Source organism: Leptinotarsa decemlineata, unplaced genomic scaffold (assembly GCF_025532065.1).
Source record: "Leptinotarsa decemlineata unplaced genomic scaffold, Ldec_3_MD MMD2_tig00026328_RagTag_RagTag, whole genome shotgun sequence".
NCBI lineage: Eukaryota > Metazoa > Arthropoda > Insecta > Coleoptera > Chrysomelidae > Leptinotarsa > Leptinotarsa decemlineata.
Window position 1 is genome coordinate 15,498,502 of NW_027412688.1, and position 26,876 is coordinate 15,525,377.

Sequence of the window (26,876 nt, forward strand, 5' to 3'; positions counted from 1 at the left end):
AAAACATTGACAATTTCTCTATACTTCCAATAACTCAAATGTATTGTACAAGTATTTTGTAAAGGACGTACTTGTACAACTGCTTTGTTGCATATAGTGGACGATACTATGAGAGCACGTGACGCAAAAAATAATACATTATTGGTACTTCTTGATTTTAGTAGAGCGTTTGATACTATCAACTTCGATTTAATGTTATTGATTCTTGGCTATATAGGACTCTTTGAAAATGTTACATCACTAATCAGATCGTATCTCACCAATCGTCAACAAAATGTTACCATAGAAGGAAATAGCTCACAATATTTGAAGCTGATATGTGGAGTGCCACAGGGCTCTATTTTTGAACCCCTTTTGTATACTATCTACACATCTCAACTTGCAAAATGTTTAAAATTTTGTAATATACATTTGTATGCAGACGATACCCAGTTGTATTATAGCTTCTCACCTGAAATGAAAGATAATGCGCGTACTCAAATCAATAGTGACCTAAAATTATTTGTGAAAAATGCTTCTGATCACCACTTAAATATAAATTGTAGTAAATCCAATGTTATTGTTTTCGGACCAAAAGGCCCTAGAAATGATATTTCCAAATCTCTGAAAGTAGTTATGAATGATCATGTACTTGGGGTTGTCCAAGAAGCCAAAAGCCTGGGCATCATTTTAAATAAGGACTTGAAATTCGAAAGTCAGGTTAATCAGTTCATTAGGTGTGCATATTATTCGCTTAAAATTATATATGGACACCGAAATTTCCTACCCATGAAGGTGAAGGCGAATTTGTGTGAATCGTTACTTTCATCTACATTCAATTACGCTGATGTTTTATATGGTCTATGTTTAACCAACCGATTAATAAAAAAGATACAAAAAGTTTTGTTATTAAAAGAAGAGGAAGAATATCACATTAACTGAAGGATACGGGCTGGTTGAATTTAAACGATAGGAGAGTGTTACATGCTGCAACTTTGTTTCACAAAATAATTAATAGTAAAGTGCCGTCTCACTTACACCAGAAAATTACTGTTAGAACTGATGTGCATTATATTAATGTAAGGTATAAAGGCGAGTTTCAGCTACCAGATCCATGCAATTCATAATGACATTCCCGAGCCCATGAAACGAGATGACATCAATAATGTTAATACCAATTTCAAACGATTCTTACTATCTTAAAACTATTAACGACCCAATGGCTACCTACCTATTACAAATCTATAAACAGTTATAATATTTTAAGATAATTAAAATCCTTTTCGTTTATTCCTTTGTGTACCAGGCGACATTTTTGAGGTTACGTGGAAGAACAATTGAATGATGACTTGTCATCATGTATATTAGACTTCGCCTTTTATCTTCATATAATGAATGAACTGTACCTAATTAATTTGCTTCAAATGTATTAGAAGATAATAAAGGAGATATCATTATTATTATTATATAGGCTCCTATCATGGCCATTCTGTCAATTGCAATCCTTGAACGAAGGAAATAAACATGAACATATCCCCTTATGAACATGCCAGAAAAATCTAGCTTTGAATATAAGAGACGATGGCTCATGGATGTGCTCAGACTGCGATCTGAGTTTTGATCATCTTTTCGGATGAGTAGTGTAGTAAATCACTAAAGGTTGATTTCGTTCGATGAAGATCACAATTAATTTTCAACTAGAACCCAATTTGGGTAGTAAAAATTTCAGCTTTTGACGACAAATTTTTCAACACAAGTCTAGTAAATAAGCCATTGATGATCAGTTTCCTAGAATATAACTTAAAATCATAATATTTTTTCTGAATTCAAAGATTTATTATTTTAGGTCAATTTCCATGACCTGAATAATTGTAATCATATATCTCCAAACATCATAAAGTAAGGTGCTTGTTTTCGTTCAGGCTTTTTCTTCTATTGGGATTTTCGATCACTGCCGTGTACCATTTATCTTTACATGAAGTGTACTCAAACGATTGTAAGTATTACATAAAATATCTGAATAAACTCCGTAGATAAAATTGGGTGACGTTTATTCCATTCTGATCATAACCATTACTATGTGCTCAATCGAATTTTATTTCTTAGCAAGTGAAGTAAACAGCGTCACAATATTACCGTATTCAGGTGGAAACGTAAAATACGTTTTCAATCACAACAGTATCATTATAAATATCAGTTTGCCACCAAATCATAAGATTTACGATTATTATTCCATTTATGGAATATTATTTGCTCCTACCAATTTTCTGTATGACCCATGTATTCAGACCCGCAGAAGAGACCCTTTCCTATTCCCAAGAGCACCGTAGCTAGCGGCAATAACACGTCTATCGGTTCATATGCGAACAAATGTGCCCACCACAATCATGCACCCATTTTTTGAACGAATCACATTTCACTCTGTGTGAAAGCATTGTCTTCAGGCTCGGCGACCTAAAATCTGATATACTTTGCTATTATTGTCCACAGGTTGTTTCCCAATAGCTATCATTCCCTGCTTTCGTCGTTTTATTTGTGGAAGAAGTGAAGCTTTGATGTGAGCATTTTGATAATGACAAAAGTAATAGTGGTACAATATTATTTCCTGTTAACTAGTTTAGTGATCCAATAACTATTCAGAAAATTGTTGGTTGGATAACAGGACCAATTTTTTTTTAAACAATTGTTTTCTTGCCGACGTTTCGAATTTAATCAAATTCTTCTTCAGGGCTTTGTTTCAATTAAAACGATAATAATCGTATGAGTTTTATGGAAGGTATAATAATAATAATACATTTATTATTTACCAGTGCATAAAAATAATACAAAATAACTTTACAAAACAAAAGTATCAAATGCAGGTAAATAAAAGGAGAGCAGTTAGACTCTGCAGCCAATTCTTACACAGCACCCTTGAGAAGCCAATGAATACATATACACGATAAGAAAAGTAAACTATACATTTTCGAACTCTAACCAAATATTATGTTAACAACTATGATTGTTGAGTAGGATTTCATACATAATCCACTGATACAGGCAACAAACTATTGTTGACTAAATAGAACTCGTTTATACCTAAATTTAAATGCATCACAAGACAACGAAAAATTAGGTACATCCAGGACATCGCCGAAAGTCGCTATATTATAAGAGAAAGATCGTTTGAATACTTCTTTTTTATGCTTGGGTATAGTTAGCATGTTCCTCCGTCGCAAGTTCAAATGATGCACGTCAGTCCTAAATCCAACTTTTTGATATAAGTATTGGGGGATTTTATTTTTCAAAATTTTGTAAAAAAAACATACCATATGATGCTTTCGACGGTTGAACATACTTAGCCACCCAGCATCCTTTAATATATGTGAAATACGCATAGGACGCCGTATTCCATATATCATTCTCATACAAGAATTTTGAACCTTCTGTACTTTTCTTATATCCGAACTATCGATACAAGGTCCATAAACTACGTCACAATGATTGAAATGGGAGAGAACCATACTATCACACAGCTTGATTTTCAATTTGTAGTTCAGAAAATGTCTTTGACTGTGAATAAGTTTCAATGACATATATGCATTTTTTAATTTTTGGGTAATATGGTGTTTGAATCGTAACTTATTATCCATAATCAGTCCAAGATTCTTACAATAATCAGCCACTTCAATCTTGTCTCCTCCTACCCTTATTGTCATCATGTTCTTTGCTGAGGTCACTTCCTGATCAGTGCCAAATAAGAGTGCAACAGATTTAGTTGAGTTGATTCTTAATGAATGACTATTTGTGAGGGTCAGCAATTTATTCAGGTCAGAATTGATGACGTCCGTAGCTTCCGCTAGATCACAAAATTTGAAAGAGAGATATAGCTGTGTGTCATCTGCATAAAAGTGGTATTTACAGTTTGTCAGGTGTAGAGAGAAGTTGCTAGTGTAAATGGTGTATAATAATGGTCCCAAAATACTTCCCTGTGGAACGCCCTGACATATGTCCACAGAATCCGAAATATGATCATCTAATTTCACTTGTTGCGACCTACCAGATAGATAAGACTTAATAATTGAACAAGCAGTGTCTGCGAATCCAATGAAATGTAAGATAGAGAGAAGAATATCATGTCTTAAGGTATCAAATGCCTTGGAGTAATCAAGTAGAACAAGAGCACGCATTTCATTATTATCAATTGACCTTAATATATCATCAGAAATAGCACACAGTGTGATGAACAACTGTAGCCAGACCTGAATCCACTCTGATATAAGGGAAGTATATTATTATCTTCGATGTGTGTTCTCATTTGCAGTTCAAGAATTTTTTCTAATACTCTCGATAAGGTTGGCAGCACGCTTATACTTCGTAAGTGACTGTATTCCGTTGGGTTACTGATTTTTGCTAATGGAAGTACATAAGCACGCTTCCAAGCTTTAGGAAAGTAACAACAATTCAAACATTCATTCACAACATGAGTGATGTATATAATTATATATGGACAACAGAGCAGAATCATGTTAATATTTATATTGTCAGTCCCGAAAGACTTAGATTTTATATCATAAATTATTGAGGAAACCTGATCCTCAGTTGTTTGAGAAAAATGCAGAAAACTGTTAATGTTGTCTTTAATAGAATTATAATAGTAATTAACTGTATTAGTTGAAGGTGGTAGGCCATTACTCAGTGCACTAACAAAATAATCATTCAGAATATTGACATCTCTAAGATTATCAGGTAATTCAATATGTTTCCTTTTAATAACACCCAATTTATTGAATATCTGCCATTGTTGTTTGCTATGGGAATTCTGAAGTGTGTACTCTAAATATGCCTTTTTTTCTCTTCTGATGGAGGAAGAAGTGAAATTTCTCAACTGCCTGTAATATTCAAGATGAGCAGGTTGTCGACTCCTTCTATACCTCTTGAGAGCTTTGTCACGCATTCTTTGCATCAATCTGATATTATCAGTAATCCATGGGGTGTAATTTTGTTTCTTTTTCGCGAAATACGAGGTTTTCTGTGGTGCATGCTTATCAGCCAATAACAAAATATTATCATTGATGAAATTAATTTTATCATCAATTGATTGAATATCGTAAATATGATCCCAAGGTATATTTTCAAGGTCACTTTGAAAACTGTTCAGATTGATGTCATTGAAATTTCTATAAGTATATTTTTTCAAAGAACGATTCATCATATTTAACTGCAATGAGCAAGAAATAACGAAGTGATCAGCTATGTCAGCATCGCTCACGTCAGCACTCACAATTTCAAAATTAGTAAACAGTAAATCTATAAGAGAGACACTATTTTCAGAAACCCGGGTGGGGCCGTCAATTCTCTGTATCAAATTAACCGTGTCGGTAATTGCTCTTAGGTCACTTGATAGCTCAGAATTCGAGTCTAAAAAATTTATATTGAAGTCGCCAGTACATATTATTTTATCATAATCTGTAAATATATTAATAAGAGTATCCTCGAACTTATTCAGGAAACACATACTATCTGAGTTGGGTGGTCTATATACAATACCTAGAGCATACTTTACTCCTTCTATTTTTACCTCAAGCCATAGCTGTTCTAAAAACTCCAGAGTATCTTTCAGAATAACCTTGATATCTAATCCATCTCTTATATATACAGCAGTCCCCCCACCCCTTCTGAACAGCCGATCATTTCTCACTAGTTTGTATCCTTCAATTGAAACTGCAGCACAAGATATGCCTGGATGTAACCATGTCTCAGAAATACCGATTATGTCATAGCCATTATCATTAATCATTAATCATTGTTATGGGACCCTGAAGAAGAATTCAATTAAACTCGAAACGTCGGCAAGAAAACAATTGTTTAAAAAAATGGACCCTGTTACCCAACTAACCTTTTTTCAGAAATAATATTTGCAATGAGAAAATATCTTCTGGTTAACGGTTCTGCAATAAACCTCTCTTTGATAATTACCAAAAATATCTGAACAGATTGTTGAAATTCATAATAACATGGTGGAAACATTTTTTTGAAAAAGCGATGAAACAAAACACAGAATTGGAAGGGGTACATTTTCAAGACAGATACATTTTTAGGAAAGAAAGGTTATGGCTTTCTACTTCTCCATCTTTTCTATCAATTTGTGCCTGAAAGTTTCTTTTTGTATAATCTACACATCTTTGTGTAGATTCTTCCTTTCTTTGGAGGATTTCCACATTGTTTTGTATCAAGATGGAGGAGTAGAAAACCAAAACATTTCTTCCCTCATTCAATTTGAACAGGATTCCCATGACTGGGATTTTACCAAATAAGCGAATATCATTACGTACTGTCATCTATGACATGAGTAGAATGAACCATTTCGTGACATGAAGTCGTAATTAGTAATTCATGAAAGAATTGAGTGTTTTTTCATTGTGTTAATCAGATCTGATACTGAAGAGCTGATGAGGCAAGTGTTTTACAGTGAAATTTAACCTCTTTCATTTACTAAATCCTGTAGCAATCAATTCTATAACAAAAATTTCACAACATGAAGTGTTAAAGCAAGTTTCCACTAATTAGTTGATCTTAATAATATTATGATCGTTTACTTGAGGGTGATTTTTTGGGGTAGTTGGAAGATTTCGAGGGAGTTCCCATATCGAAATAAAAAATTATATTGAAAAAACTTTTTGCAAACAAGCTTTTATACAAATGCACTGAAAAAATGAACATTATATAAAATCGATTTTGAAGACAAGTTCTTATAAAAATGCATTCACTAAAAAAAAATAATTTCTTTCATGTATGACCTAGGTTATTCTGTGAGTAACATATTCAAAATGTTGTCGCGCGAAATTTCCTATTTTGTATCCGTTGCAAGCTTTTGAATTTGTAACTCGCAGAATAATCTGAATTAAACATAGAAGAAATTATTATTTCCTTTTCAGTGCATTTTTATAAAAACGATTTCATGTAATATTCATTTTTTCCTTTTAAGTGCATCTGTTTAAAGACTTGTTTTCGAAAAGTTTTTTCAATTATTTCAATCTTTCACTTTTTAGTAAGCCCATACTAATTTTGAATATAATAGGACCATAATCACAACACTCATGAGCCATTTCGAAGCCACCATCTTGAATTTCTCAATTTTGAAAAAAGAATGATAATTTCCGACCCAGAAAACAAACTCATAACAATTTTGAATAGAATCGGATCATAATTACAAAACTCCATATCGCTATATCGATTTTGCCATCTTGAATTTTTTGATTTTGATGAAATAATCATAATATTCAATCAGGAAAACCCCCAGATGGAAATTGTAAATGAAATTAGATCATAATTAGAAAACTTGTCCGCCATATTGGAGCCGCCATCTTGGATTTTTCAATTTTGACACAAAATCATATTCTTCGGCCTCAAAAATTCCCAGGTAAACATTTTGAATAGAATCGGATCATAATCACAGACCTCGTCCGCCATATTGTAGCCGCCATCTCGAATTTCGAAATTTTCAATTTTGACAGCAGAATCATCATTTCTGATCTCAAAAAACCCCAGATACCAATTTTGAATTGAATCGGGTCATAAATACAAAACTCGTCCGCCATATTGAAGCCGCCGTTTTGTTTTTTTCTGTAACAAAAATTTCGTAATATATTGTCACCAAAATTATATACAGCTACTGAATTTCAAATCAATCAAACGACTAGAAGTGTGTCATATTTAACTTGCAAGATTGGATTACAGACAGACACCGGGACAGGTGAAACTGAATAAAAGCTTGTGAAAAAACAGTACCTAACTGGAAAACCGTTGCCGCTGTCACGCTTTATATTTGAAATTATTATCGTTATTGTGTAATATTGTTATAATTTACTATGAATTCAGGGAAATCTTCACTGGGTTGTTTTTGTAGATACAAAAATAAATCATTCTGCTCGATTTATCTCGATTTCAGTCAAGATCATTTGAGAATCTGATATTCCACGAGTTAAAGTTATTTCTTATATCTACTGTTCTATTGATTTCAGAAAAAAACTGAAGGAAATAAAATAAAATGTAATGATTTGAAACACTCGGCACATGCAAATAATATGAGCATTGCATTTCCAAAGGAGACCTAACCTTATTCTTCGATATCATTTTATTATTATTGGTAAGGATTTATCATTTGTAAAATATGCCAATCAATCCTTGTGTGATTGGTTGTGAACCCGTATTCAATTAACAGACTATATTATGGCTCTGGTTCCACTAATATTGGAATTCAGGTTTCACTTCCACGCTGCGATATAAAATTACAGTGAAAACTGGATATTCACCGGTATTCAGAAATTAATACACAATAGTTCATTTTGACGCCACTGAGGGCACTCAAGGCAGAAAAATAATTGGTTACTACAAATATTGGTATGTAAGATATCGGTCACTAAAGGCATTTCTGGATACTTACACTCGAAAAAATCTGATTCTAGCTGATCTGTTCAAATCTTAGGCGTAGAGTTCAAAAATATGGTCAGAACTTTGTGGTATACACGTGTATGTATACCACAAAATGAATGTATACGACTAATACTGATTTTGCACACACAAGTATCCACAAATATGGGAAAACTTACACATATATACACACACACGTACAAATAATTATGGAATTCACTCAGCGATAGTTTCGTTTTGAATTTTTTTCTGATTTTCATTACTTGATGGGATTTCAACTGTCTCTTAGGGTGTTATAGCATTTTAATAAAAAAGTATACGTTTGTGAATCGCATTTCTTGCTACATGACTTGAATAAGTTCATGAATTTTGTATAGGAGTCTAGAGTAGTGTCGTCTTCAATAACATCATATACAGTTTTCCTTGAGGAAAGTTGGTCTTGTACTTGACGGAGCTTATCATCATACCAAGAAAACATTCAGAAAAAGATATCGAAGTCAAACAAAATGTACGTGAGAAAGTATCATTTTCAGTACTTTCTGACGAGAGAGACTATGGTGTTTGATGCATCACTCGTCGTCGACTAGGCGCTATCAACTTTTATTCATATGATAACTTGTTCATTAGGTATTTGCATTCTCTATCCAATAATTTTCCATCATTGTAGTAGTTATCAGTTTCATATTAATTTCAAGAATCTACAAAGAAACTATGAATATAGTTTCAGTTCATTCCAATACATATTCATAGGGTTTATCATTAACTTCCTGACTGAAATTAAGTCTGTTGATACATTTTCTCCTATTTTATGGAATGTTTCTGTCGTATAATGTTGCAAACACCACACGTTTTGAAAGAGTGGTGGTGTATTAAGTGTTCTCTCACGAGGGATCACGTTTTTCTATCTACTAGTTTGGAAAATGGTCAAACCTGAGTTTTTGAATAATATTAGGTATAAGCAGGATAATGTATCTCCTGATACGACAAGCTAGTTTGAAAAGTGGCCGGATGACAATTATTCAAACCGGTGGATTGACCCGCTGAATGACGCCTTGGGTTTTTGTGAGCATTGGTGAAATCCAAATTTAACGTTACACAACCGTATTCTACCCCAAAGCTGATGATTGGAACAAGAAGTGCTCCTAAGGAAATCACCCCAGAAACATTTCCTAATGATGTTTGTCAGGAAGTAAATAGTGACCAATTCAAACATTTACTGAAGTGATATGACTGCTTGCTTGACGATCATCTTCAGTTCATTCAGGATTTGGAGACCAGCTCCCTACCCTTTCGGCTGATCATTGGCCTTGAGATGGGCCAATGGGTACATAACTGATGGATGACGGCATGAAGTCCTTAGACATCAGTGCCGCCCTTCACGGGATACCCCTACCTGGCTGGGGTGGGATGGATGAAAAAGTTATTCATCCTTTAACGGGGGACATGAGGGCCTCATTCGACAGAGTGTCGGGCCTTCTATATCGGGAGGGGTCGTCTACAGCATAATCTGTGGCTTCCCTAACTAACGGGTTTTCGTGAGTTTCCGTTTTTTTCGAAAACTCTCTCATTCCTCGACTGAATGGACTGCCGAATGGAAGGCAGCTGCAAATCTCTGCGGATGGCTTCATTCCGCACGAACCAAGGAGCATTCACAATCATCCTAATTAGCTTATTTTGTAACCTTTCCAAAATGGAAATGTTGGACGGAGCCGCTTGTCCCCAGACGCCTGAAGCGTACATGATGACAGGCTTGAACATCGAGTTGTAGATCATAATTTTGTTTTTAAGACTCATCTTGGATTTTCTGTTGATCAGAGGGTACAGACCGGCGATCCGACCCTCGATCTTGGACTTAACGTACATGATGTGCGGGTTCCAAGTGAGCCTACGGTCTATTAAAAGGCCGAGGTACTTTACCCGCGCTTGCCAGTCAATCTCCCTTCCAGAGACTCTCACTTTTCTGGCCGGAGAAGATAGTAATCTCCCCATGGTTATCGCCTGAGTCTTTTCCGGGTTTACTCGGATCTTCCATTCGAGGTACCAGCGCTCGAGGTCGTCCAATGCACGTTGCATGTAGACGACGCCGAGCTCACGCCCCATGGAAGACGAGAGTAGAGCCGTGTCATCGGCGTACAGGGATATCTTCACTCTATCGGACCTGGGCAGGTCGCTTGTATAGAGTGAGTACAACGTCGGAGAGAGCACGGCCCCCTGTGGCACTCCAGCGAGGATCTCTCTGTTGTCAGACAGAGAGCCCTCTACTCTAACCTGAAAGGTTCTGCCTCTCAGGAAAGATCCGATCCACCGGACCAGGCCCCGAGGTAGGTCGAGCGCGTTTAGCTTATGTATAAGGCCTTCGTGCCATACTCGGTCGAAGGCCTTTGAAATATCTAAAAGTACTATATGTACTTTTTTGTTGTTATTCAGCTCGCTGATGGTGTTCTCGACCAACCTTAGAGCCTGTAGTTCAGTGGAGTGATCTCTCCTGAAGCCGAATTGTTCATTAGGCAGAACATTTCGGTCCTCAACTTCTTCGTTGAGTCTTTGCAGTACGACTCTTTCAGCCAACTTAGCCGCCGACGAGAGTAGACTGATCGGGCGATAGTTCTGCGGGAACAGCTGGTTCTGACCCTGTTTCGGGAGCATGACGACGATCGCATGCTTCCACCTTCTAGGGAAGTGTCTGAGGGCCAACGAACTGTTGATGAGACTCAGCAAGAATTCAACGCTGTTTTCCGGGAGTCTCTTCAGCAACTTGTTAGTTATTGAATCGGCTCCCGGAGCCTTCTTTGCTTTCGCAGCCTTGATAAGACCCTTCAGCTCCTCCATAGAAGCTGGACGGATGTCGTCGGCGTCATCCTCCCTGAGAAGTCGGTGAACCCGGTCTTCCAGCAGCATATCGCGGTCGATGTCGTCGTCGTCGTCAACGTTAAGTTGAAACTGACGTTCCATCGTGTCTGCAAAGGCTAACGCCTTGTCGGCGGGGAGTAGCACACTCCGCGCTCTCCGTGAATGGGTGAGAGAGCAGTCTTCTTCCCCCTGAGCCTACGAGTGACTCGCCAAAGCTCGTCACTCCCAGGTTCGAAGGATTCCAAGAGCTCTTCCCACCTTTCGTTTCGGTGTTCATTGATGGCCTGTTTGACACGATTGGCCATCCTGTTCGCCGCTGTTTTGTCCCCTGGGAAAAGGGTTCGCTGGTAGAGCCTTCTCAGGCGGTTTCTCTCTCGTATCAAGGCTTTGATACGAGGGGGAAACTCGTTGTAGCTCTTCAGCGGACACTCCTCCCTGGAGGTGGCCGCTCGAAACGCATCATTCACGGAAAGCTCGAAACGCTCAACTGCCGCGTCGAGTTCGTCGGGAGAGTCGAGTACCTCAGGAGGGGCGCGCATCTCTTCGAGCTGGGCTGTGAAGACATCCCAGTCCGTCTTAGATCTCACGCGATATTCAGGGGGAGGAAGATCATCGCCCAGTACCAGGATTACTGGATTATGATCAGAATCCAGTTCCGACAGAACGTAAATTTCACTGGTCAGAGTGACGTTTCTGAGAAGCGCGATGTCTAGTACGTCAGGCCTAGTCTGCCCGCGATAGTACGTAGGCTCATCTGGTCCCAGCACGAGATATTCATGTCTGTCAACATGCGCATGGAGCGCTTGGCCGTTTCGATTTGTGGCTCTGCTCCAAGGTCTGTGCTTGGCATTGAAGTCGCCAGCAGCAATTGTCGGAATGTTGCTTCCCATCAGCAGTTCATCCAGAGATTCTGGGAGTAGACGAATGTTCGGAGGGTTGTAAACCGAGATTATTCTGTGACAACCCCTTCTCAGTTGAATTTCGACCCCCACGGCCTCAGTACCGTGCAACCGAGCACTGTCAATGCCGTATTGGACACACTGCAGGGATCGCTTGGCAAAAATGCCGACTCCCCCTCCAGCACGTCCAACACGTTCTCTGTGAAAGAATCTGTAATTTGGAATGACAATGGATTCGTTCCTTAGATGTGTCTCTTGGACTAGAGCCACATCTATGTTGTTTTCAATGAGGAAGTTTTCGAAGTCCAGCTTCTTTGTTCGAATGCCATTGGCATTCCAAAAAACTATCTTCAGAGATCTAGGCAACGTTGGTTGTCTAGACATTGGCAGTTCCGGTCATCACGCTTGTATTCACCGTGAACATTGTCTGTAACACGGGGAATTTGACGAATAACTTTTTCATCTGGTCCAGTGCGGCACAGATGTCTGAAACCCCCTGAGTCTGAGGTGAGGGTTCAGGTCGAGGGGAGGTGGGCTTTGCAGAAGTACTTGCAGTACTTGCGCCCTTAGATGCAGCTTTTGCAAAGCTGACCCCCTCCTGGACGCGTCCAGACCCCGCAGGTCTCCCTGAGGAGGCTGGTTTCCTTGTTGTGGTCTGCCCCTTCTTTTGTACCTTTGGGTACGCGGGGCAGCCACGGTAATTGGCTGTGTGAGCCCCCTTGCAATTATTGCACTTCGGGGGGTCAGCCTTGGTCTTTTTGCAGGCACTGGTTAAGTGCCTGCCAGCGCATTTAACGCAGATGGGCACTGCCAAGCAGTTGCGTTGGCAGTGTCCAAAGCGTTGACAACGGTGGCATTGACCCACCGAAGTTTTCGCGTGTTGGGGTTCGACCTGAACCTTCACGCACAAGAGGTCTTTGACCTCAAAAATATGCTTCTGATCCCTGTCTAGCAAGACGAGGACCAGAGGCATAGGTTTGCCAGCGCGCTTCATGCGCGTGACGCTGGTGAGGTCAAAGCCTTTTGATTCAAGCTCCTCACGCACATCGGAAGTTGCCAGGTGCTCTGGCACTCCCCTGATGACGGCACGTAGTTGCCGCTCTTCGGGAGCGAGTAAGTATGGTGAGGGATTTTTTCCCTCACCAAAAGCCTTGCCAGCCGCCGATAGTCGTCAGGAGACTCCGGCTGAACTTTTATCCCGTCATGTAAATTGACGGCTTTCGAGAACTTGATGTTCTCTCTAGTCGTCAGTTTCAACAGTGGTACCCATTTGTCCTTCTGTCGGACAACAATAGGTGGAATTTTAGCCTTTGAAGCCGTAGACGGGATGTCTTGCTTCAGAGGGGTAGGGGGGGTGGGCTCCTCGCCATGAACTGATTTGACGGTGCTTCCCGTAGTAGAAGCACCCTCGTTTGCATTTGCGTCGAGATCTTCCATCTCGACAACATTTTCAACGATTTCAGGTTCGTTGGGGCCGCTTTTAGCGCTTTCGCTAGGTGCGGCCTTCTCTTTGGCCTGATTTTGGGCCGCTTGACGTGATGAGGTCTCGGACTCGGAATAGTAATTCCGAGCCTCTGCCTGAACATTTTGTAACATTGCTCTTTTTTTGAGCTTCTTTTCTTTTTTGGATAGTACTTGTTTGACTTCGGTTTTTTCGTGCCGTATCCATTCGTCGATACGGCGTCTTGACACTGATGGAAGAGGAGGAAATCCATCATTGAAGCGTCTCTTTTTCGAGACTGATGAGGAGAAGGAGGCTACACTGTCGCTGTCGCTGTAGTCTCGGTCCGAGTTAGCTTTCCTACGGCCAGTCGGGGCCTTAGCCACTCCCTGTTTACGACCTGTCGTAGACTGACAGTCGTCCCCAGGGCCTGGCGAAGCTCTGCCAAGCAGGTCTGACTGGGACAGGCCAAGGGCTGAAATTAATTGGCTTATAAAGCCAATAATTTCGCCCTTCTCCTTCCCTGCCAGGCTACAAAGCAGTTCCTCCATACTGCCGTAATTCAAAGCCTTGTTTTCGGACACTCAGAAACAAGTATGAGCACCAAGAACGCAACGGAAATGATATCTTTGAACGTACTCACCAAAAGTGTGGTCGTCTGCTCACGCACAAAACGAACGCGCTATTTATAGCAAGAAATAACACACCGCCGCACGGCTGCCACATTCACTAAATAAATTGGAGAAAACACTTAATCGCTCAGACACGTCTGCACTCAATGAGGTTCAGCAATCGAATTTGTGTGATATGACTGAAGTGGGCTTAGAATATATAATGTACATTGTTTACCTTGATTTCGTTATCTTCGAACAATTTTTGAATATGGCTCTAATTTCTTTAACAACGTTTATCTTTCTGAATCATCTATTGTTTTTTCGATGACAAATTTTTCTAATTTGTGGAAATCCACCCAACATATTTTGAAAAATGAAAGGTTTTGGTTTTCTACTTCCCCATCTTGATACGAAAAATGTGAGATTCTTCCAGAGAAAGGAAGGAAGCAATCTATTTCAAAAAGTTACCTCCATACAAAGATGTGTAGATGATGCAAAAAAGTAGGTAATTTCCAGATAGAAACTGAGAAAGAAAGCTCTATCGAAACAGCTATTTTCATATGAACATTGAAATACACGAAAAAAAAAACTTTCGAAACAAGTACTTTTATATGAAGGCTGAATTAAACTGAAAACACATTTCTCTTTTCCGTTTGAATTCCAAACATTTGTAATGGATTCGAATGAGATATGATTCACAGAATACCTACACAATATCATTGATGAAAAAAGTTAAATTCCACTCATATGAATTACTGTCATCCTCGCTGCTAGACATTCGATGTTTCGCCGTAAGACAATTGCCTTATCGGCTCTTTAGTAGCAAATAGGGATTACATTATACGAAGAAAACACTTAATTCGTTCATAAAATTACGACTTTTTGTCACGAAATGGGTTGAATCCACATTTGTCATCAATGACAGTACGTAGATAACATTCATTCGCGATTCATTCGAGATCCTCTCCAAACAGCTATTTTCGTATAAACATTGAATTACGCAAAAGAAAAAGTACTTTCAAAACAATTTCTTTTATACGAACATTGTTTGTATCAAGATGAAAAAGTATAATTCCAAAACCTTTTCCTCCCAAAAATGAGTCTCTCCTAAAACTGTATACCCTTTCAATCTACCCAACATAATTCTTTAACTTATTTCAGTTTATATATTTGATATGGCGAATTCGCCGACACACCTCCGCCCGACTATGATATGGTGGCGATTGTGGAGGTCTTGCCTTTTGAAATTAGATACTCATGAAGATATGTTTGAAGACTGCATCGAGGAAGTATACATACATATAAAAAAATAAATATTTCGAAATGTAATCTCGAAACATTTATCTTTCCGAAGTACCTACTCAGTAGGTTCTGATAAATGCCGGTCAGAAAACAACTAATTTAACTGCTAATACCACGCTGGATATTGAATTATATTCGACAGAAATTTATGTAAGATACCTCACGAAGGTTACTCTTGCAGATTTTTTCGTTTATCCAGCGGCAGGATTATGCTGAAATCAATCGGGTTGATCATTTACAGGGTTTCGGGGTATTACCTCTCTTCAGTGCAAGAATAATTTGACTCAAACAGCAGTGTGTTTGTGAGTGTTTTCCCACTTGGGGCTTCGTTACCAAGATGGAGCTGTTATTAGTTTCTCTAAGACGAGGGTTTCATACAAAGTTCCTTTTACGGTCTTGAAAAATTAGACCTCAACTTTTTATTCAAAAACACTTTATTGTTTGATTTTCACTGAACAGTTTTACAAAAACGCAACTTCTATTTTGTCATGCAACGGCTTTTACGTTATGGATTTTCCTCAAGTGTCGGCCAATTCCATCATAAAGGCCTTACCTAATCGGTGGATAGTCGCCAGTTTCGTCTTTCATGGAATGATTCCGCTACATCAGCAACCACGTGATTTCAATAAGAATAATATCAGATCATACATAGAAACATTCTATTGCCTCTATCAGGTATTTGTTCTTCCATTCACATAATTTTTTGTACAGCGTTTGGTTAGAAAATATCGCAGTCGTGATCATTTTCCAAATTTATGAAAGTCGTACAAAAAATCAACTTACTTCACTAAGATTTTCACGTGCACCACATACAACTGACGGCACTACGCTGAAACTTATTCTCATTTCAGAACTTTTATAGTGATCAAATTAGAGGTATAAAAAAATCATCAAGTGCTTGCGGCCTTCTATCATTGTTGATAGCATTTTGCTTCATTTCCCCCAAAGAAATTGGTTATCCCAAAATTAAATTTCCAAGTTGACAATGTTTATTTGACAATGCTGGTTCAAGTTGGTTCTCGTATAATCAAGAAAATTTATCGATTTCCACTTCCATCGTAAAAGTGAATTTGATCGAGGGTATCTGCGTTTTTATATCCATCACTCTCTAGGATATTCACGAAAATTTCAGCTAGTAAAGAACTCGGTAGCAATCTCATAGAAATCGAACACTTTAAGAATTGCAATCACCAGACACAATATGAGGAAAGCAATTCCTATACCGGAGAAATCGTCTTTGAAAGTCCATATGTTTTGGCGAACACACGAAAAATATACAGCGATAAGAAACCAGAAAATTGCAAATTTTGGAACATGTTTCGACTTGACAACATAACATCACATTATGCTATGATGCTAAAATGAAATTGTTCGCAAGGAGAAACAATGGTTTCATAGGAAATTCAAAGAAGCAGCATACATGTTGAATAGGTGAAACTAATAAACAAACAAATAAACAAACGTGCAAACAAACGTGCTTCTGTGGTCTGAAACAAGAAGGCAAGACAGAAGGAGACAAAAAATGTTCCCGAAGAAGCCATGAGTAGATATAGGCAGTTATCATCTGAAGACTATTATTTGAAACTCTTTCATTACGTTAACCAGTGAAATTGTTAGATGAAACGTAGGTTTTTTTTAGACTTTCGGCATGGTCAGTTGATTACCCAATTTATTACAATTCGGCAGGGCCTCAGATCGAAATTGTCATCACTACTGTAAACGAGTTTTCCAATCAAAATGTTTCCAAGTGATTAGGTCAAATGTTACTGCGATATCTATTCCAACACGACCTAAGGTGAACATAAGGAATTTACTATAGATGGACATATTAATTTTTATAGAATATTTCAATGAAAGCAAGGACTCAATTTTTCAATGAATAGGGGCGTTTCTGGATTTATATTATTCAAATTCACATTTTTCACTGCAATGGGAACTGAAAGTGTACGTTCACATTAATGACGTGGAAGGTTAACGATCTCAACATTTTGATTTTTGGTAACAAGACAGTTACTATACAATAATTTCTTAGAATTTTTTTATCCCCCTTACTTCAACGACATAGGCAGAAGAGTGCAAATATGAAGAATATGTTAACAAATAAACATATAAAACTAATAGCACACTGTTTCTTAGAGTCTATTTTCTGGAGCATATGACACAACTCAGAGAATTTTCTTGCCAATATTCATCAATGTACATGTCGATACCATATGTGAATAAATTCATGAATATCAATATGCAATGATATTTTATACGCCTTAATATTAGCTTCACCTGTATGTATGTTTTATATCTCTCCGTTTTATTTCATATCGAGATCTTTATTCGGCAGAATTATCGACATTGTTCGCGGGCAGATGGCGCTGTGCGTAACCTCCTTGATGTAATTCGAACTCACTTTATATGTATTCCTTCATTTAAAAAAAGTATTTTTTCATTAACACGCGGGCCTGCCTTATTTGTAACCCTCCTTCGAGCGCCTGCTGCCTTGGGCTTGGTAGCTGATTTTCAGGCTCCCTCTCCGAAATTGGAAAATATAAATGGTCATTTTTCTAAACAATATACGGCTGATTGATCCCAAAGTTTAGATAAAATAAATGTAGTCTAAAAAATACTAAAAAACACGCTTTTATAACATACGAAACTGAAAAATGAAAAATAAATATAGTTTAAAAAACTAAAAAACTCGCTTTTGAAGAACATCGAACTGAAAAGTTATAAATGTTTTTAATAAGCTTAAAACAATGATGAACAAAAAATACTAGTATTTTTGTGAAAAAAGCGTGGGCGCGTTGTGCCATATTTTTTGTATATCAAGCGCCCATCGCTTTTTTTATAATAGTACTAGTATTTTTCGTTCGTTATTGTTTTAAGTTTACTTAAAAAAATATTTTCAACTTTTTAGATCGATGTTCTTTGAAAGCGCGTTTTTCACTATATTTATTTGAGTATCGGATGTGAATAATTCATACGTTCGGTTATTCTTAAAAACAAATAATATTTCTATTTTCACATGAAAGGTGATTATGAGCGTGGTCATTGCACACTATTTACTTCCAATTTATTTTTTTATATCTTTGATAATGACAGCATCACAAAAAAGTTCTTATCCACAGCAATTTCGGTAACCAAATCCTCCGTTAGGATGATCAGGTGAAAAAGTGCGGTTATACATAGTGCTAAGTAGTTACAGAACTTGGGAAAGTGAACAAGCGTTACACAACGATAGTAGGAAACTCTTAAACCTGAACTTGCATGAAATGAATTATAATTGCTGCTTATTTCTCGTTCCTCAATCGATATCCTTCAGGATACTAAATATTCAAAACCTCAAGGCTCTAAAATTCAGCAATGGGGGGAATTATTGCAAAAAGTGATGTTGCTATATTATAGATATTGATTTATGGACATTCAGTGTAAAATTCGAGAATTTTTCTATGAAAGTCCGGCCTAACAATATTTCCATTGCGACTAATGATTTTTTTAAAAGCTTCTATTGGCCTGTAAAGAGTTTATTCGCTATATCTGCATCTACGAGCACTTCAATTGGTTCTCTGTGGTGACATAAATTTTGATTCCTAGGCTGCGCAGTTTTTTTATCCAAGATCCACTGCGAATGGAAATCACATATAGAAACAGATTGCGGTGCTTCGAAACCATAAGCATAATTATCTAACACGTATTCGATGAAGTAGACTTCATTCCCTGAAGATGGCATAACCATATGGTTGGAGTGCTGTTAAGGTCAGCTCTAGCGTAACAATGTTTCAGATTGATTTACACCAAAGAGTGCCTGAATCATATTGTTTTCTCTACTTTCTTCGACCGCCATATCTATTGCCGCAGGTTCACAAATATAAGAATCTGTATCGAATATGCATTTGACCGGCTTAGACTTAGATTTTCCATTCACTTTAATAACCAACGTGGCAAAAAAACTCCATAGCAGGGTTTCCATAGGTGTAGATCCAAATACCACAGAAGTAATATTCTATCCTTTGAGCTTAGGGCACGATATGAAAGATTTCCGTCTAGAGCAGACTCTACATTCTAATCTAGTGGCTGTTTAACATCTATGGAGGTAGAGATGACAGCAACCTCCACTTGATGATGTCTTTTTCCGTTGTGAGGTTAATTCACCAGCTCATAGACAATCAGCAGGTACATGATTTTTCGTACAGAATACGCATTTTGGTTTGATGAACCACGTGCTGTAGGTATTGGTAGGCTGTAGGCTCTGGTAAATGCCTGCCAAAAAATCAACTACTTCCCCGGCTGATATCACGCTGAATATTCAGCAACAGGACCATGCTGAAATCATCGGAGTAGACCACCTACAGACCGGTTTTGAAATATAACCTCTCATCAGTGCAGGAGAGATCAAACTGAATAGCGGAGTGCATGGGACTTATTAATTTCAAAGCAGCTCAACTACATGTGTGAAACCTTCGTCTAAGAAGAATATTGTTTACTAGTAACAGCTCCATTTCGTGAACAAAGTCCCAAGCGGAAAAGAAACATCTCACTCATCAGTTCTCTGACAGAAATCAAAATGAGTTTGAATACGGCATCGAGGGGAGATACATACAACTACGGTGTGGGCAGTTGGAAGAGATGGATATTCAGAGAATTTATTTAAAAAAATTGATTTTGTACGAGTATATATCTCTTCTCGATACAGAATTCAGAGTTAATTTGAAATGGTTGCTGTGTTTTTTTTTTGTTTTCCGTCTTCAACTTGGCAATGTCCCAACAACACTGGAGATGTAAAGATGCTAAATACGTGAAATACTCATCAATAAATAAGGTTAAAACTCAACCAGTTTTTTAAAGCGATTTGAAATTCGATCTTAACGAAAAAATGCTATCGAGTTCCAAGATATATTTTATATTTCACTCTGTTGCTTTCGGGAGAAATGAAGAAATGAGAATTCTCCCCTGATTATCATAATAATATTCCCTTGACTCTCGATAAGAAAATGCAACATTGTCTTAAAATTCAACTCACCTCCCGTCCTCTGCCCCGCCGGTTCCTTGATGATGATGTCGTTGCCGTCCTCCCTTCTCCACTGAACGTGCGGCTCAGGATGGCCCCTCGCTCGGCAAGTCAACTTTACGGTGCCTCCTTCGGGAACCATAATGTCACCGGACGTCTCTTCTGGAACGAAATCCGGGGGAACGGATACATCCAGAAAACCGATCTGAAAGAATAATTCATGAGGCGCGGAAAGAAATAATTTGCCTATTGAGTACGTGTTGGCATACGTAACGAGAATAAAGTCACCAACTCTACTGCGACTGAAATAGTATAATAATAATAAAAAAAAAAATATCTATTCATGAACAAGCTATAGGTGAGTACTATATGGGAACATAATTTTCAGCAATACCTCGAACAAAATTAATTTTACATAGATTTCACTAACTACATGTACAGGGCGTTCCAACATAAACTTGACCCCGCTGTTAGTCAGAAACAAACGTCCAATCGAAAATTTCAAAGGACAGATCAATTTTTATTTGTATGGTGAATAATTCTGATATGGAAATCGTACCCGAAACTTCACCCCCCTGCAGTCAGCAACTACATCCACTATTTTTTTTGATGGCATGGGGGTTCGAGTGACGCATCATTTGAAAGATCTTTTGTCGCTCTATTACTTCTGTAATTTTTTTTCGAAATTGGTTCATTCGTTATTGAGAAATTGACTTTTGAACGTTTCATTTAAGAAAAAACAGAAAATTCGTTGTCGCTCATATTATTGAAGAAATCAAGGAAAGTAATATAAAACCTACAAATCTAGAAGACCTGCGACAGAAAATTGTTCGGGGATGCCAATTTCTGACTCCGGACATCTTCAATATTGTGAGGAACGCTTTCGAAAGTAGACTGTGTTATTGCATGGAACTAGATGGAGGTCATTTTGAACACTGTATTCGTTGATTGTGTTGCCATTGATATTACTTTTGTAATTAAAGTTTGGAGAGCCCGATTATAATTTTTTTATTATGTGGATATACATGCTCTTGCAGAATGATAAAATTTATAGCTGTATTCATTGTTCGCTTTGTCTGTGGCAGCCGCTGAGGTTGGACGTGTTCTCAAGAGCTCGTTGATTTTCTTTTGTTGAAACTAATGAATCCAATATTTGTATCAAATTTTGCGTGGAACATTAAAGAAAGTAGTACGAAGTATATGAAATGTTAACAGTTGAATTTACGAGTAGTCATGAAGACGTTAAAGATTACTAATGCCACGGACGCTTTCAACAATCGATGAAAACGTAGAAAAAATGAAAGAAATTATTATGAACGATCATCGAATCATAATCAAGTGAGGTCATTGATGAAGTGGGTATATCGATTGGTTTATGCTACAAAATTGTTTCGAATGTTTTTGGTAGGAATCGATGGCAACACAATTTGTTTGCTGCCCCACTTTATTACCAGTTCGTGAATTTTTGTCATAAACAATACTGTAACTGTACCCTAGCCACCATATTTGCCAGAATAGTTAGTAAAGAGAACCTTGACAGGCACAAATGACATTGTTGAAAGAATTAAAGGATATCCCAAAAACCGAGTTTGAGAAGTGTTCCGAAGGTTGGAAGAAGCGCTGGCAAAAGTGCATAATATCATCTATTGGTTCTATTTTGAAGGCGACAACATTTATGTAATATAATGAATATTTATTCAAACAACACAAAAATGTCTGTTATATTCTCCACAAGTAATTATTTTCCGAAATATAAGACGCTTACCAGTATCTATATCGATTAGCCAAATTAAAACAAAGTTTATAGCTAATTCGAAATAATACCAAATTAGTGCGCCATTAGTAATTGTACAAGACCGCACTCAAGAGCTAATGTTTCTAATATGTTGAGAGACGATCCAACTTAAGAAAAGACTTTCAGGACTCTACACCCACTCCACTCTACACTACCAACTGTCAGCTAATATTGTCGAATGTATCTACCACCATACCCAATTATATGTTTGAAATGAAATTGAAATTAAAATACATATTTGGAAATCGAATCTATATCGTCCATATCGTTTCTCAGAAATACCTCATTCAATCCAGAATACGAACATATCTTGAACTTTTGCCATCAAGTGTACATAACTTCCCTCAGAATTATCCAAAATCAATCGCCATTTCTTTTGAAAATACATCGTATCGCATATTTTTCTCCCAAGTTTAAGTGCCTCAAACTTGTAATCAACAAGGTCAAATCACTGCAAATTACCCTTAGAAGCAAAACACGGCTCACACAAATGATAGATACCTTAACGAAAACAGAGGAAAAATGTCAGCTTCATTTTTCGTATTTGAGTGATTCAATAAAGTTACCTCTGTATGATGCTAACTTGATTGATGAAACTCGTTCAGAAGAGTGCTACTGTTTCGTTGTCTGAGGATAATGTTGGTGTTGGATTCAGTCTACAGTTTCAATTGTACCCCTCAATGTATATGTCTTCAAATGATAAGTTCCATGTCAAGTAGACATTTGAAGAAAAAAAACAAGAAACTAACGAGAGTCAAAATATGTTTTTCCGAGAGAGAATCGAAGCTATTTGAAAAAAATACTTGATTTCTTGAAGTACTCGTACATATATATGACAGAAACTAGAGCTGCATTCCGTCAGTGAGTATAATCCAATTTCATTGACAAATTCAACATATCCAATAGCAATTTTCCAAGTAATTACCGAATGTACTCATGCAAAATGAACTCTGTGAAATATGTGACAAAAGATGGTCCCTTTAGAACATTATATCCAGCGAATAATGGATGTTGGTAACCAGCTAATTTATGAGCTTGAGTCGATTATCGAAGTTTGGCGGTCAACTAGCGTTGTTTGTTTCACACAGTGTCAAGTTTGGGATTGGCCCTTTCATTACAAGTGACAATAATAGACCCTTGAGGAATAGAGGAGTCGCTAAATCAAGTGTTCCCACACATGTTCCGATGGTTCTACTACATATGTTTCAGGAATTTGAGATACTGACCGATAGCTTGGTATTCTTTTCAGATAAATACTTGAGATTCCAACTACAATTCAGTAATGAATATGAAAATGATATATATAATATTCAAATTGAAAGGGTATATTTCTACATTACTATTACTCTTCTATCAGAAATGATGCCACATGATTTCAAAGAATACTCCAACAATTTTTATTATTTCGATGTAGTTTTTGAATTTTTTTTTGTCATGAACTGGTATTCTTCTGTTTGTTATGATCTAGTTATCCAAAAACACTTCTTCCAATCAACAAAAATGCGCGTTTCAACAACAACGTGTCGAGAAGAGTATTGAAGAAAACCGCTATCTTCATCTTCCGAATCCTACTCTCGCGAGTAGATTACCATACTTTCTCCCTGATTAAAACTAGGAATTCATCAGAAGAATACCTCAAGTGTTATCACTGAATTTCATAACAAGGAGCAACCCTGAAAAAGAACTCAGAAATATTGTTAATTTCTTCAACTTCATTTGATTCCATATTTATTGGATATTGTGGGACATTGAGTAATAAAACTGCCTGCTATTCTAATTTTGAAGTAAAAAAAATTACAATTAGAGTTGACTGTTATTTTCTCAATATTCACAAAACCTCAAGACATGATTCCGTATGCGATAGTTTCCTCAACTAAGACTAATAAATTACTAAATCATAACATTTCCAGATAAATAAGATAGAACTTACGGTCAAATTGGATCATTATTTCAAAGCTAGATTCAACTATGTGAAAAAAGCGAATATAATACTCAATTCACTAGTGGAAGAAATTGAAAACAAGTGAAAACACGCCAATAAATGGATGATAAAGCAATATTAATTATTTTAGGGAAACTGATATGATAAGTACAGCTGCAAACTTAGAATAAATGGAAGCAATTAGAAAGAATGAGGGATAAACTGCTGGCCAATCCCAACGGGTCCAGATCTTTCTGGTCGGTTGCTGAAGTTGTTATTCAAAACTTCACAATTCCACCACTAACACAATTGAATGGTTCAATTGCAACAACAGCAATACAAAAAGCAAATCTACCAGCTGAACAATTTGCGTCCCACTCCACAGACGATTTTTTTGGAGACAGTACCCTATTTCCATACTAGAATACACAATCCCGGAAATTACTTTTCGACAACGTCTAGTCAGGCGAATTTTGAAACAGCTCAATATCAACAAGGCGTTTTGCCCTGATTAAGTAACAATGATTGTTACGGAAAAGTGCACGAATGAACTCGCACCATTGTTTTGCAGATTTTCCAACCTGTCTCACACGAAAGGAGTTTTTTTCTTCTTGTTGGAAGATTACTCGTGTTTAGCCTATTCCTAAAAAGGGCAAGAAAAATCTTCCAAATAACTATGGACCAGTCGTTTTGCTATCAATGATATCGAAAATCAAGGAGAAGGCCGTAAACTACCAAATCCTTAAATATTCGGAAGGCTTCAACATCTTGAGGGATCATTATCTTTTGAGTTTCTGCTTCTACTCTGTCGAAGAATACGTGAATCATTTTAAATGTTTATAATGTCAACATACATACTCAATTTTTGTTTTTATATTTTTGTATTATTATTTCTCGTCAGCTTTTATAATATTTTGATTGTTCAAAAAATTACTTTCATGTTATTTTTCGCGGTATTGGTGTTCCAGAAAAAAATAATGATGCAGATAATGTACTGGAAACTTAAAATGATCCAGAAGGTCCTAGGTAGTAGGTACGTAGGTTTAAAGTGAGTGGGTCTATTCGACCCTCCACCGCAATCCATAAGGGTTTATTGTGGCTCACACCTATTCACACTCGGCCAAATAAACCCAGCTTCTTAACGAAGCCGATTAGTTTGTATGGTGAGTGGTCTTTCAAGTCAGATGGTGAGAGTACGGATCTGCCAAACTCAAAGAACCTGATTCGGTCCCCAGCGGGGCAGGCACAAAGTATGTGCCCCGCTGAGGACCGAATCAGGTTCTTTGACTTCGGCAGATCCGTTTTCTGTTTCATCATTTTCCAGACAGAGGCGACACACACTGTCTTCCGACAGTCCAAGTCTATGCATGTGATGATTCAAATGACAGTGACCTATGAGAAGGCCTGTTAGACATCGTAGTTCATTCCTACTGTAGTCCAACAACTGTTTGGAATCAAGCTTCGAAGGGTGAATAAACGCCTTGGAGTGAGCCAATCCTGGAAAATTCTAGGTAGTAGTCATCACACTACTTAAATACTACCTCCAACGATTTTATTTTTTTTATCTGAATTTGAAAATCATTCAAACCATCATCACTTTTTGTGATACCTTAAATATGTATCGTTTGCAACGATGCAAGATAACATTTGTTGATATTTTGGATCTTTCATAGGATTAGTTTCATGAGAATCATTAACTATATTAATTCGAAAACAGCTATAGTTGATTCTTGAAATATAGATCTGATTTATTTGATAAGAATTTTCCCAAATTGCGATCCTGCATATCTGAAAAAACAATTTCATGGGTATAATAAGGTATCATGTTCACATGGCTGCTAAGGAAAATGTGAAGATAGATTCATTTACTTATGATGTTCTGTTTGGAACCTTTGGTGTATTAATGGAGATTACTGGAGTTTTTCCCACCAAAAAATCGTTATTTTTTTTCAATACCTCGGCACGTGTTTCGTTCACCAAGTGATCATCTTCAAGAGGAAGATTAAACTGGAAACTTCCCTAAGCTAACGCTATTTATGGTATACAGGTATACCATACAGGTAAACCATATAGGTATACCCCACCTAAATTAATTTTACAATGTGCCGTATTTATTATTTTACAATATGTTTTAATGTGATGTTTAAATGTTATAGCCTTATATAAAACAATTTTCAGCTATATAAAAATTGATTTCACAATATTGATCATCTAAATTTATTTTTACAATGTGTCCTAATGTAGTAATCAGTAAATCCAATATTTCAACAAGCTATATGTATAGTTTGCTATTTGGTATTGGTCCGTCATCGTTATTCATAATATTATTGTGTTTACTTGTTTCTACACTCTCATAGGCATCAAGTTGCCTGATGTTGTTAACTTGTCTAACTAATCTTAATGAACTGAAGTCTATGGAATGATTCTGTTACAAAATATGATGGGCGACTGCTGATTTTTCAGGTCTTTCATATTTTGAGTGTGCTATGTGTTCCTTTAATCTTACTTTAATAGATCTTTTTGTCTGTCCATAATTTTTTGCATCGCAGTCCTTACATTCAATTTCGTAGATTCCAGACTTTTCCGGATTCTCGACTTTGTCTTCTGGACTTCCCAAAAGGCTCTGTAGTGTATGACTTCTTTTAAAAACCACCTTTATACCTA

General features: G+C 37.2%; 1 protein-coding gene across 2 annotated transcripts in view; it reads right to left on the reverse strand.

The window, feature by feature from the left end:
• Window positions 1–26,876, reverse strand: part of LOC111505269 (lachesin) — a 624,335-nt gene that overhangs the window by 96,791 nt on the left and 500,668 nt on the right. For both annotated transcript variants that reach the window (XM_074181993.1, XM_074181992.1), the window contains exon 5: window positions 20,509–20,701. In XM_074181993.1, the coding sequence (XP_074038094.1) occupies window positions 20,509–20,701 (193 nt within the window). The remainder of the gene's footprint in view (window positions 1–20,508; window positions 20,702–26,876) is intronic.